This window comes from Arctopsyche grandis, chromosome 6 (genome assembly GCF_051622035.1).
Source record: "Arctopsyche grandis isolate Sample6627 chromosome 6, ASM5162203v2, whole genome shotgun sequence".
In the NCBI taxonomy this organism is placed as follows: Eukaryota; Metazoa; Arthropoda; class Insecta; order Trichoptera; family Hydropsychidae; genus Arctopsyche; species Arctopsyche grandis.
In genome coordinates this window covers 9,876,237-9,891,626 of record NC_135360.1, presented here as the reverse complement: position 1 = coordinate 9,891,626, position 15,390 = coordinate 9,876,237, and the positions used below count along the sequence as shown (strand labels likewise).

Below are 15,390 nucleotides of genomic sequence, written 5' to 3'. Positions count from 1 at the left end.
TGCCAAAGTTGAAGGTGTCGGGTGTTTGGACCACACCCTCGTCGAGTTAAATAACCAAGAGTCACGATTTAGCCGTGACCTTTTGCTCCGCACGTTCGTACTGTGCTAAGTTTGATAATTGCAAGCGGAAAAATACCAATGACACGCGTTTTTCGCAATCGGAGACAATGGGTGGCCGCAATGGTGTTTTGTATAATATATAGGTTTCGGGACTTATAGTGGTAATAATAAAATAGTGGTTTATATTTCAATTCTTCTTTAATGGTGTCAATAAAGTAAAAAAAAATGTCACAGCATATAAAAACACTTGTTAAAATATATTTATTACAAAACATTAAACTATATACGTATGTGTATACGTCGTACAAGATAAAAAAGTGTATTTTATATAGTATATATTTAAAACAATGGCAGTGTGAACGTGGTATGAAAATGACAAAATACGTTTACCAGATTAAAATATAAATAACAACAATTAAAAACCAAACATTTTGCCTCGTTTTGTACGTCGAATATATATACAAAAAAATGTGCGAGCCGATCATATCTAATGAAGTGGAATCGTACCAGCATCTTTCGGAAGTCATTTTAATAATACACGGTTCGTATGTGTCAGCAAGTGGATACACGGATGTATTGAGATTTTGATATAATAATTATACTGTTGCGAAACAAAACACAATTTGACCAATTGTCGAATCAAAACCAGTTGTTGCAACATGTGTGTATATGTAAGCTTTTCATTCTTTGATCTTAATCTTGCAGATCCGTATCCAGATGTTGCAATGCCGAGACGCACTGTGCAAACAAGACTAAAACGCAATACGTTAAAATGTATGTACGTCCAATGAAATTTCGCATACTTGATTGATCGTTCACAGAGACTTCCGACATTATAAAGGTTATTGGACTTATCTTGATTGTGAACTGGTTCTTTTTATTTGTTTTTTTTTTTTGTCTCATTTTTAGTTCATTAGTATGATCGACCTTCACCTAAAAAAGGATACATAAATATACATACAATGCAATAATAACAATCGAGATTTGGGTATTACAATTAATTTACAAAAAACAAAACACATTTTTTTTTACATAAATTCATTTTTAACATCAACAAGAAAAAAAATTACAAAATGAGTATTCAATTCAGTAATGTCATGATGTATAACGAGTATATTTTAAATAAACATATTGTTTTAATTCGTATTTATATTTATACTAAGTCGTTTAAATATTTTGTTTATATATTATTTATTTAAAAAAAATCAAAAAGTGTACTTTATGAATTTGGAACTCGTTGGTTGGAGGGTCGGTAACTAATTGTTTTTATTTATTATAAAACTATTACATTGCAAACGAGAATGGACAAGTGTTTGCGATGTTGTAAAGCTGAATTTAATTCTAAATAAACGTGTATATACAGCACGACGCATAGTTCTGTACGAAAAGAAAAGTAAAATCCACATCGGGAAACTCTCGGCTAATTTTGTTTACACTACAAATAGTTTCAAACTATAATAATAAGGCTATGTAAATATTATTCTATCTACGATTTCTAATCTATAAGGATCTACATATGCTATCGTAGATACATGTAGCTAAATATCACGGTATGAAATGGGTTTTCTATATATTTTTCTTTTCGTTGTAGTTTGATTTTATAGTATTGACACAATTTTCGAAAAATAATAAAAGCATAACAAATAAAACAATTTTATAATAAGACGATAATCATTTTATAATATAAAAAAAAAAAAAATACCTTACAATTCCTATTTTAAATGGTAAAAAAGTGAGTATTTCATATGAAAGATCAATTTGAAGGAAAAATAAATAATTTACATACACAATTAGTACACATTTATATATAATATATATAGACTATAAATACAAAACATATTAATGATTAATGATAATATAAGTACATTGTAAATAAACAAAAAAAATATATAATTATCTAAAATAATTACAAATTCACATCTATAATAATATATTCATAATAAAAATCATGATATTGTCATGTTCAGTTGGATTGAGACTTACGATACATTTTTCACATAAGACTAAGAGGAATACGAGCCATTTGTAACAAATAATACGATTAATTAAATAAAAATATCTAAAATATATTCTAATATCTATGCTCTTTACTTGTGCACGTAAAAATTATACATATTCACATGCATTGAATACATTCATGTATGCTTAAATGTAAGCTTATACAAAGATGGCAAGTATGGGCAGATAACGATGCAGAATCAAAATAATAATAAGAGACAATTAAAATTAATAAATTAAAAATATAAAATAAAATTAAGGAATAAATAAATGTACCATTTTTTTTTCGTTGAAGTGAGTATGATATATTTTAATTGGATCAAAATATAATACTTCAAATGTGCAAATATTCAACCGACTCGTCTTCAAGACGGCTGTCGTGAATTATTTCTAAATAAATTCGTAAAAACACTTGGATTTGAGGATGAGTATTTTCCTTGCATTGTTAACGGTACTTATTAGATATGAGAAGGTTGCTTAAAATATCTATACAATACAAATTTATTTGAAAAACCAACACTTGACTTTAAAATAAACCAAATACAAATATAATAATAATATAATTAAAGAGAAATACATCAATAGAAACACCGAAAATTAAATATAAATTTTAATTTGTATTTAATCGCAAGCGAAAATCACAGCTCGTATTTATAATAAAATACTTTTTTCAATCTAACGAGTACAAAATACATCATACTCGGGCCCCCCTACGTGTATGCGAATATTTTTTGAGTTTTCTTAGGAACAAATGCATTTTCTTAAACGTATCGACAAATTTTTACAAGTTTTTAATTTCACTACAGTAATACAAATACATAATATAATTATAATAAAAATCAACTAAAAAATATATTTTCATATAAAAATACATATTCAAAAATTTTCCATTTATTTACAAATACGCTGTCGAGGATGCATAGCAATGATTTTTATTATTTAATGAGAAGAATAAATTCGAGCATTAATTTAACCTAAACACTTTTATTATACACATCACTTTCGTTTATGGACGGACTCGTTAAAGCTAAACGTTTCGTTTATATCATTGTATCATATATATGTATATACATACATACGTTTCTCTAACGACTTTATTCGTGAGAAATGCAATTAGGACGGAAAATTGCGCACGGAATTGTGCAACGGACTTATTGAAAAATATATAAGGCCAAGTTTGCCCCGTCGGTTCGGACGCGTCGGCCATTGAGTTTCCCACAAGTATGTAACGAACGTTAATAGGAGCTCGTGTTGCCGAATGCCTTATCAAGAAAATGTAGGTTGCTCAGTCTACCGCAGCTGCGTTTCTCAAACACTTATATATATATATATATATATATATATATGTGTATATATATTCGCTTATAAATTATAACGTTTTTTTTTTACTATGACGCATTACGCAACACCCTGCGTTCGATACTATCGTTTTAAAATTTGATTAATTCACGTACGCACTGTTTTTTTAATTAAAATTTATATTTTATAAGCGTGCATAATCTTCAAGATTATTACTGCACGTTTAATATTTGATTCAAAGATTGAATAGACTTTTTCAAGTGAAAAACTAATGACAGTATGAAGAAATGTTAGGTTATGTTTCGATGAAAATTGTTGTTCTACATATAATACTGCTTGAATATTGTTTTAGATCATTGTTTGAATTAGAATACGTTTGAGAATCGCAGTCTTTAAGGTTAGCAGCCTCTGTGGCCGCTTGCAATTTAATCGGTTTTCCTGCAGCGGCTTATAAAGACTCGGTTTAAAGTGCATAAAAGCGAAAATGCAATCTCGGAAAACGGATTTTGATTTTACATTGACATCAATAGAGCGAATTAAAATTGAAGAACAACAAATTGGATTTTTAACTAAAATTAAATAACTAAAATTCGCGTTCAAATGAATAAAGTTGTTTTTGTTGTATATTGTATATGTATATATGAACATGAAAAGTTGTATTATTTAGCTTCAGTAATTTACAATCTGTAAATATTTAGTATGTTCAATCTTGTTAGGTTCTAATTGAGGAAAATTGAAGTGAGTATTTAGGCAAAACTTTGTTTTAATGACTTTAAAATTCTTGGAAAATCATATAAAAGCAAATCAAAATAAGACGAGTTACAAGTGTGATTGTTAAAATTAGCAAAATTAAGCAGAAAATACTACAAAGAGTATATATAATACTGTCAATCAAGATAATAATGTAAAATTCTTAGTTTTTTTTAACTCAATCGCTCTACTGCAATATAGGGAGTATTATTGTAGATAAATTCATGATTGTATCATCATCAGCTCGGATATATTTACTTATTATTGTATTACTTGCAGCAAAATCTAATCATACAGAGGGCCGACGGCTGGGTCAAGCGAAGGTTGGCTCGTTTAAATTCAGTTATTTGAATTGTAATTCAAAAGTCAGTAGCCTTTATATTGTAAGGCACACCTTTCCGTGCTTTTGCAAATGCTTGACCTTAATTCAGAGCCACGCCGCACGTCTTCTGGGTTCGAGCGCGTAATTATACCCTAATCTGCACCACTACCGTTCCAGCTACCTACTATTTTATGTTGCTATTTTTTTCCGTTCCGTTCACGGATGGGTCCCCGCCTTCCGTGTCGACTCTACATTGTATCGGGTATCGGATTAAACTCTCGTCGGATCGAATCAGCTCAGATTGATAAATAATGCCAGTTGCAAGTTGCGCAAATCTTAGGGTAGATCGGATGGTAGGTATGAATGTACTATGTGTAACATGTTGTGGGGGAATTTTTGCCGACTCTCCGCGCAAAACAACCGTATCGAATGATAAATGATAATTCCGCTTGGGAATAAATGATTCATCATGAGTTGAAATGTCACGGTTCACCCGACCGCACAATGGCTGACAATGAACGAAGCTTTAAATGTCAGCAAATATCGTTGTTATTTATATATATTCGTTTCTGACAAAACAACCTGACACGAGAATGCCACATATTTAACGGACTGTATTATTGAAGATCGTTGTTAATTCGGTTTGACGTGCGTCGATGTTTTCTCTGGGAAGTTTTGGAAAAGGAAAATTCTTAACAATATACTTTTTACTCTTCATTTGGATAGTCTAACTTGAATAGATGTAATACAATTGTTATAAAATGATGTTTTATATGGAAATTTCTGCTCAATTTTGACTATCAAAAAGGTATTCATAGAAAATATATACATACATACGATGAAATATATAAGAATTAAATCAAGATTAGTACTGAATAAAAGCACTATTGTGGTTCCACAAAATTCCAAAATTTTATATGCTATTTTTAAACTGCAAAACACGAAACAACTATTGTATATATAGTAAGGCTAAGGGAGCAGACACACAGAGAGGCACGTGGCACGAGTTAATTTTTAAATAGTTTTCCATATGTAAAAAAAAAACGCTAGCACGCATATCTTATGTTATGGAATATAGGCCTGAAATCCTTGTTTTGACATTTTGAGAAGCTTCTCCTACATATTTGAAGGCCAAGAACGCGCCCGTGTCTTTCAATTTAGTGTATTTGCGTTATCGCTATGGTCTAGGTTTTATAGGTATGTTTATGTCAAATTTGAATGTTAGATTTGGAAAGTTTCAAAATGAATTGTATACTTGATGTCTCGGTAAGACGTTTGATGTATGTATGTATGTATGTATAATAGTAAATATATGTGTGTATATATAAATTTTAGTACGCATTTGAAAAGCTGTTAAATGCGAAAATTTTATGGTGCGAAATAAAATTATTAGCCATTATTTGCATTGTTAAGACTTCGATGTTCCAAACGATTGAAACAAAATGGCCGTTAAACTTTGACAGCTATCTCTCAGGTCACGGCATAAATCTAAATGCAAATGTATTTCGAATGAAATTGAATTTTACATCCAATCGATATTGAATTATTACCATATAAAAGATCATCAATCGAAAAGGCCAGAATTCATCGAAAAGGTCAAACGCCACTATCGACTCGACCATCTCGAAAATCGAACCGGGCGACGCCCGGCGCTCAGATTTTAAACACGTAATGATTAGAAACTTTGCCATACTCGAGTGTATTGTATGAAGTGATTATGAATTTTTACATTGCGAAAATTGCGGAACGGGGAAGAACCGAACGGCGAGCTAAATATCCATTACGGAGCGCAAGGGTACGCGAAATTAGTCGCTTCGTACTTACGAACTGTGCAGACAAGCAGCCGTATATAATCAATTGGACTTTTTCAAGACTCTGAAATTACTATATAGAAAAGTTAAATAGTTTGCAACGTCCGACATTACACGGTCGTGGCCGGGAAAGTTTTAACGCGGGGGGGCAATTTAGCTCGTTCGGTGGCCGGCTAACGACCGATTGTTGTTGAATTAAACGAAATATAACAAAACGAACGGGTAGAAAATAAAATAAGTACGAATAAAAGAAGCAGCAATAATAACAATAACAATAAAAAAAGATAAATGTTGAGAGTCGCCGTTACGATCGCGGAACCTCAACTGATCGCCGCGAAACAACACAATTAAACCCATCGAGGAGCTTAATGCGAGCGAATCAATTTATTAAAGTAAAAGTTTACAAGAACGGCGTATCATAATCGGATAGATTATATACGTGGTCTCGAAGATTTACAATATCCACATTAAAATAGTAATAAAATGTGAAAATTCGCATCGCAGCACCGGGTCGATTTATGGACTCGGTCCACTTTGCACGCGTATGTATATATACATACATGCATATATATATATATATATGAAAGTAAATAAAACAAGGATTAATATCTGCGGAAGAATAATTGCTCGTGTGCAGAACGAGGACGTCTATAATAATAATGGCGTACGTCACGATACGTTTTCGTTACAAATGAAAGCTCGATTTTCGAACGGGGATAAGATCGCGGTTCTCCTTTTGTGTCCTTTTTGTATGCATACAGGATGTGGCAAATGTGAGCCGAATCGTTTCAATTTATTAAGCTGTATAGTCAGATTTATCTGCACGACCGGAATATTTTTGGATAAAGACAAATTACTTATGAATTTTATTAGCTATGGCTTTTTAACATGAATTATGTGAGATGTGTCCAGTGAGTTGATGCGTTCATTGATTTAGTGTTTATAAGGAGTGACATCATTGAAAAATGAATGGAATACGTGTTTATAAATTGATGGATATAGAAAGTGAGTGCTTGATTGTATCGAAGAGGATTAAGAAGGAAAGAAAACTTAGGAAAATGTGTAGAACACAGTAGATAGTAGATTGCTCAAGATTGAAAGATGATTAGAAAGGCTTTCAATTAAATAATTGGCTCAAAATGATGATAATGAAACTATCCGTTATTAAAAATAGACTTGTAAGTTTATTTTTGTATAATTTATAATTAAATCGATTTTAATTTATATTTATATATTACATATGTATATATAAAATTTTTATCGAAGTTTTCTTGAATATTTCTTTATAAATTGAATCGAATTGATTTAATTGCAATATTATATTTCTGATTAAAGAAACTAGAATACACGATGAATCTTTGAATAGAGTTTCGATAGAAAAAAAACATTAGGACAAATCCATCCAATATTATTGAAGATCTCAGGGACTAATATTTCAGAAGAAATACAAATCGGATGGGTATTGAATATATGAAGCGAGTAAGATAACGGGATTTAAAAGTTTATTAAGTGAATTTTTTTTTTGAAATTTATTAAGCATAATAATATCAGTAAAACGCATCAATTACTTATAAAGTGCAGTATATAAAAAGTATACGGATATGTAATTTTAAATGGCTTTTCAATCAATCAAAATTGATTTGATGTTGCAATAAATCAGATATTATCAATTGAATGAGGCAAATGAAATCATTACACCTCTCATTAGGTCAAAACATTCACGAATTTTCAAAGACGAACGTCCGAAAAATGCATCGTATGCGGAATCGAGGCCAATTTGATAAGTATCAATGTTCGATTTGAAAAACTCATCGCCATGAAATGAAATGGTACATTATATGCCTTCAATTTCTGATGGAATAGTCTTTACGCGTTCGATGCTTTTGCGAAATTGCTATCATTTGGAATTCGCCCGTTTTTTTGCCGCACCACGTAACGGATTACGCTGTCGTTCGAACCCGAGTGAGAAGATGGTATCCGAACTTGAAAAGCTGGCGAGGCGATATTTCGTGGGCTCTCAAACGGCAAATCTCAATACAGATGGGTGTGTGGGTGGGTGGGTGTGTGCAGATCTGTTGTTGTGTATCGGCGATCATCTAGAAACGGTCGAATTAAAAGAAATTGTACAAAAATGGAGCAAGTCGTGACCGACGAACACAATTACGGACCTCGGCTATAGGAGAAATGTTCGTCAAGTGGGCGAGAGATTATGAGCTGATCTGCAGCTGCAGCACACTCTTCCTCTGGCTGTCGTGAGAGAGTATCTTTTGTGTGCGACCATTTGTAAAATGTATCATCGAAGAGCAAAAGCCACACTAGATACAGATACATACATACATACATACATAAGCGTTGAGATCGATTTCTAGCTGTGTAGTCTTGTAAACGTGCAGGTTTATTGTATGATCAGGTTTGGGTTCCAAGACCCGATATTAAAACGTTATTATATTGTCGAATCGTGTACGGGGGCGTTTGTAACGAAACACCCTGTACGTAAATCGATGCAAATGCGAAGTAAGCATTGAAGTTGCAGAAACACATAAAATAACAATGAAAGTATTCAATACATTTAGTTGACCTTTATTAGTCGACAGTGATGATTTTAAAAGTTTAATAATAAAATACTCAATGAGAACCTTGCATGCCCTCATTGGTGTTCTCGTTAATTAATTATCGATAATCTTGATTTTAGCTTTCAAAATCTGAATGGGCAACTGCTTATATATCAGCCAATTGCTGTAAACTTTACTTTAAGTTTGCATGCAATTAAAAAAATAGTATATTGGTTTTTTATACACATTTCAGAATAAATTTTCATGTGATAATGATCAGTTTCAAGGTCTGTTCATTGAAATTCCTTGCCAAATGCCCTACTTTATGATATTTATTGAAATTTGTCTTGGGTTGAATTAATTCATGAATTTGTTTTAAGTTAATATTTATATGTTTTTAAAAGTTAATAAGGAAATAAATATGTATCAATATTCTAAAAAATATATTGTACATACATATGTTCAAATCCCACTCATTGAACAAGAAAGTTGATTGAAAAACAGTTTTTCTATTTAAAACGTGGAATGAATATACATAGTTCCAATTAATGTAAAACTCTATCATAGGGATAGAGTTTTCATATGATTGATATAAATATGAAATAATAAAAAATAAATCGATCAAATGACATGAAAAAGGAATGCTGTTAAAAAGGAAGCATCTTTAAATATTCTAAAAAATATACTATATGTTTAAATCTCACTCATTGAAGATTGATTTAAAAAAAGTTTTTCCATTTAAAATACGTTTTAATGAATGAGTATAGTTTCAATCTATATAAAACTCTATCGTAGGAATGACTAACTACGATTGATATAAATATGAGATGGTAAAAAAGAAATGAATTAAACGAGATGAAAAAGGAAACGTCTTCTAAAAATTATACTGTATGTTTTTATCTCGCTTATTCAACAAGAAAGTTGATGGAAAAACAGTTTTTACACTGAAAATGTAGAATGTTTTAAATGTTTAATCTATGTAAGACTCTATCAAAAGGATGACTAACTATGATTGATATAAATATGAGATGATACAAGTGAAAATTATTGTGTTTTCATTTAAAATTGATTGAAACTATTCAAACTCTCGCTTACATATACGAATTCTCACTGTCTATTATATCATTACATAAAAAATATAAATACTGAAAATAAAATGCGGAAAAATCCAAGTTTTCCACGGAGTTTTCTCATCGGATAAGCGAGCACTGACTCTGTACAGGAAATACACATGTTGCCACCCAAGTCTAGTACGTATACGAATGAGTAATTTTGAAATGCAATCCGTACCATGAATCGCGAATCATGCCATAAATTCGCAGTATTTCCCCAACTGTTAATGAAACGACGTGCGCAATGGCGATATCGCGTCTACTTCTCCTCGCAAGTGTCGAGCAATAATTACAGTAAGTGATTTTTTCGAGCGCGCTATTGCAAGTGAATAAAATAAGACGAAAACGAACAGGAGATAGACGGTGAGGGAGATAGAAATAAAGAGAGAGAAAAAAAACCGACGTAACGCACGTTTAAGTAATGATGTGGTGTACCCTAATGGCGTCTGACAGTAAAATTACAGGTCGGGGCGTGACTGCGTTATTCGCTTTTCTCCCATACGGTAATTCGAGGTCAAGATGTGTTGACTGGGACTGCACAATTGTTATTAGCGATCGTCGCCATGTTCGGGGTAGATAATCAATCGATAAAAATTAGTGAAAGTCATATCAAATTAATTATATCTAAACGATAATCCGGTTTTGCTCGTTTTTTATGGCCGAAGACCGGAGCGGTTTTCCCGAATGAGCTGTCTTTACGTTCGTACTCGTGCTTGTACTTGTGGGACACTTAACATCGATGGAAATGTTTAGAATTTTATGTACTGTCAAAGTTCTGATTGATTTGGGGTAGGTATTTCAAAGGTCAAATTTCGGATTGATCAATTTTTTTAGCATTGCTTTTGAATCGTTCTTCATGTCTAAAGGTCGTGATCTTTCATGATTGAAACCGTGATGGGGGTGCTTCTGTCGATTAGTCTCTAGCCTATCTGCTTACGTATAAATAAACATGGATGAATGCTCTATTTATTTTTTTATTTTTTTTTTATTATATTATATAACGTGATCGTTAGGTTAAGAGAAGCACAGAGAGTACATACAAGAGCCGATATATTTGAAAGTAACATAAGTCCACTTTTCTTCATTTGGAGAAGTATTTCGTAAAAAATTAAATATAATGTTTTCGAGATTCTGGACATATTGAATTAAAATAAATGATAACAATTTGTGAATTAAGTCAAACATAAAATAGTTTGGAACTGAAAATTGGCCACGTTTTAAATATAACGGTTTATATGTACATAGATATGAATTTGACAGAAATATGGTGGTGGTATATACATATGTGCATTCATATGTAAGTGCTTTGAAGATATATAAATATTTCATAAACTTTGTAGTGATAAGGTTGGTTCATAGTTGATGATTTGATACTTGAAAATACGGTTGATCGATTTTAGAATATTGGTCATCTCATGGATAGATATTTCAAATTATTCCTACGAAGAGTTTATACATATATTAAGATAAGATATGAGTAATGATTACGTACCTATCGATTATGATCGTAAACATTCGGAGCTTTATACCTACATATACTCTCTTAATTAGTATAAACTGAAGTACATTTGTTATGTTGATGAATCTAAGAACAACCTATTACAATTTTATAAGACGGGTTATTCTGGAATGCTGCATCACTATATATACTGATCCATGTTAGGATAAATTCCCATAGAGGAACAAAGACTTGTCAACGTTGATTTGATAAATGTAATGAAGCTTTTTTATCTCGCAACAAATTGTATGCATATTATGTCTTCTAAAGAATACACGAGGTATAAGAATATCAGTTATATTATAATCACACATCGAAATTCGGAAGAAACGATTGAATCACATTTATCCATATTTAATTTGATTCATAGTGCGCGGCAGCCATTTTTAAAACGCACCGAAGCGCATCACTTCAACCGCCTTTTAAAACACCTTAATTGACTTGTAGAGTCTTATCTGTTGGGAAGTGCGATCCATAAACATATCTAGAGCAATCTTCGGGAAGTAATAAATAGCATATTGCGGAGTCGCAGAAGATGGTTCGTGGCCGAATGCGGTCACCGTGATTTATGAGACAAAATTTGACGAAGAAATCGTGCACGTCCGTAATTGAACCGAATTTGCACCGGCTACAGTTGAAAAAAGCACCCATTTCACACGGAATAGCACTTTGTTGTTTTAGAATTAGAGATGTAGAAGTCGAAACGAAAAACAAATCAGTGAACCAAGGCAATAAATGCATTTCGAACGGCTCGAACCCGTTCCCGTAGCTATAAAAATTTCTATTCGATTTCTTATATATACATATATATTTTATATCTTTGCCCCGATTGCATCCATCAATGTTTTATACTGCGATCATTTTTTATAAATATATTAATTTGAGTCTCGGAATATACACATATATGTACAATATAATTCACTTCAATTTAAAATCCGATCGTTTCAATCTCCAGTGTCTTCGACAGACATTTCTTAAACTAATATATAAATCACTTTGTGTTCTATATAGATATCTAACACTCGAGTCTAACGTAGTATATAAAATACATATTAAAATTGATAGTTTTTTTTGTCACTGGAATGCACTGGATCGTTGCTATGCATCTCGTTAAATATATTAGAAAAAATAAATATTACATTTTATATATTATTATAAAAAAGTATTCATTTCACATTGTGTACATTTGAGCAAGTTTTTGTGCGTTTAATTTCTAAATTGGCAGTAGTTAAAAAGTTTCACGAAATTACTACACATTGTATCATAATTTCAGCCTTTGATTTCGTTCGTTTACAATTGTACTAGAGAATAATTTCAAATTTGGAATTTTTCTGTATATATCTACCATTATGTCTAGAAGAATGGCGAACGGTGTAAGTATACATTATTATTATATAAAAAAATAGAAACTATATTCCAAAATATTCAAGGTATTGTGATAAATCTCTATTGGAAAGAATTGAAGTTTAAATTAAAATTTAGGATATTTTTGTAAAACAACGGATTGTAAAAAATATTAAAGGTAATCTCAATCATGCTAGAGAGATCGTGTGTAAAGTTTTTCATACTGTGAGGAGAAATTGAGGAAAAAACTGATTAGTAAAGCATGTATAATGGTAGTTATGTATAGGTGGATAAGTCATAGATGACTCATCGTAGTAATTCTTCTAGAAATAATGGTAGATTTATTCTAATTAATACTTGCTATCGTTGAAAAATCGATCACAGTATCAAATTGTGATACGTTTGAGCATAATTTAAATTTAAAAAACGTGGTGAAATGCTATCCTGGTCGTCTTTATGAGCAAGATCCTTCTAGGTTTCCGATCAAGACTAGTTAAGACTACGGTCTAAAACGATCAACCCGAAGAAAAATGCTCTTCCGTATCATATACGTCTAGTCTGGCAGTGTTTTAAAAAAACCTAGAATATTATAATTATTATACATTATTACTTAAACACAACGCTGTACACTTTGAGTGCAACAATCTACATATACATATATGTACTTACGAGTATAATACTTTACGTAAAACATTGTCTCGAAACTTTTTTTGTCGATAAAATTTACATTCTACCGTTAGTAAGTACTACGCGATCTGATCGAACCTATCTATAATTGGATTATGTCATCTTCGTTTCGCAAAGGTGGCTATCTTTGTTTACCTGCTTTGACGGCGCCGGCAGCTGCCGCGTTCTTCTGGGCTATGTGGGTCTGATAGTGCTTCGCCAGATGAGCTTTCTGCCTGAAGCTTTTCCCGCAAAGCGAACAGGCAAACGGTTTTTCACCCGTGTGCGTCCTGATGTGAACATTCACAGAGTACTTGTCTTTGAATCCTTTCGTGCAGATGGAACAGTAGTGTAAGGATCGCTCCTTGCGGATTCCGTTCGACGTTGACGTGGCAGCGTGCGAACCTTGGTTTTGGGTCGCTAAAGTTTGACTTTTGTTCTGAGATCGCTTGTACTTTTTAGCTACCGTCTTGGTGCTCGACACTGCTGGAGATGTTACCATTTGCAAGTGTTGGGATTCTTGATTGGGCAGCATTGTCACGATTCCCGTGCTGCTTAATTGTTGAATACTATACACGGCTCTGCCGTTGACGTCGTTGTTGCAGAACTGCTGGACGGATTCTACCACTTCGTCTGCGATTCTATTGAATTTTTCGTAATCTTCTGGGTAAGACGTGTCTAGCTGGGATAAGAGGATATCGTCTACTATTTGATTCGACGGAGGGTTTTCATTATCAGGTATTATAGAAGGAGGATTCTCAAATAAGACGATGTTGACTCCACTGTCGCCATCTAAGGCCATTACTAAGCGATCCTGAGCTTGGTTGGTAGGAGGGGGTGGAGCTGGAGGGGACGATCTAGGGATGTATCTGGTGCCTCGGCCTTGAAGGGCGCTCCTCAACAAAGATTCACCACCACCACCGTTCTGATCGGCCAACTTCCAATCATTGTTATTGTCCAGAACGTCTTTGTGGTCCGCGAATCCACTGTCTTCAAAGTTAAACGGCTCCTCTTTGATCAGAGCGTTGGGTAGGAAGTTATCACTGAATCCGTTAATCTGTCCGGGCATTATGTTAAGTATTGATTCTAAGTCTAAGGAGGAGTGTTGGAGATCAGTCGTGTCGTTTGCAACACCAGGACTCGGTAAGGTTGGAGGTTGCTTATTGCGCTCCCATGAAGCAGCTGCAGTTTCACCATCTAAAACGGTCAAAGTGTAAATTTGACCATCTGTATTATCGCCTTCTGTTTTTACTACAACCTCAGCATTGGGCGATCCTTCAAGTTCCTGCTCTTGCTCCTGACTCCAATAGAACTTGTTGAGATCTTCTAGGATGGCCGTTTCTAGCCTATCCCTCTCCCTGTCGGCGTTCCATATGGAGTCAAAGCTCTGCAGAGGAGGATTGCTCGTTTGGGGTGTCGTAGTTGGGGTTTGAGGCACGTTTCTCGGTTCTCCTGACAATAGTGGATTGCCACCTCCAGCCGACTCCAAGAAGACGTTCACGGATCTCATCTGCTGTTTGAACTGGGCGTCGGTGAGCTCCGGCGAGGTCACCAGCTCGAAGAAGTCCGTCTTGGACACGTCGGTGTGCCTGAACGATTCTGCCATGTCCATGGTGACGGTCTCTTTGAAATGCATCTGAAGTATAGTAAAAAAAATTAAAACTGAACAAACCGCTTCTTCAGATCAGCGGCGAGCCGTTCGAGTGCGCGTTTGACGAATCTGCAACAAGTAAAAATAAGATGATTAATAAATCGCCAAGATTTTTTAACAATTGATCTTTTTATGTGTGCGGACGTTTCTAAAATACTTATTGGGTCATCTCGACTATCATACGAATTTCTATCTTGACCCTCATTCAAATTGTCGACATTCTTTGATGCAAGCATCAGATGTACTAATCATTCAAACACACATCCATACTTGAGAGGCGTGCATGGTAAATATTATTATGTGTTGGCATAAATTCAATGTGCGATG

At 33.3% G+C, this 15,390-nt stretch overlaps 1 protein-coding gene across 1 annotated transcript; it reads right to left on the bottom strand.

The window, feature by feature from the left end:
* Positions 1–13,554: 13,554 nt before the first annotated feature.
* On the bottom strand, positions 13,555–15,024 carry LOC143913744 (uncharacterized). Its single transcript, XM_077433726.1, has one exon. It carries the CDS (start codon positions 15,022–15,024, stop codon positions 13,555–13,557), a length of 1,470 nt encoding a protein of 489 aa, XP_077289852.1.
* Positions 15,025–15,390: the final 366 nt, after the last annotated feature.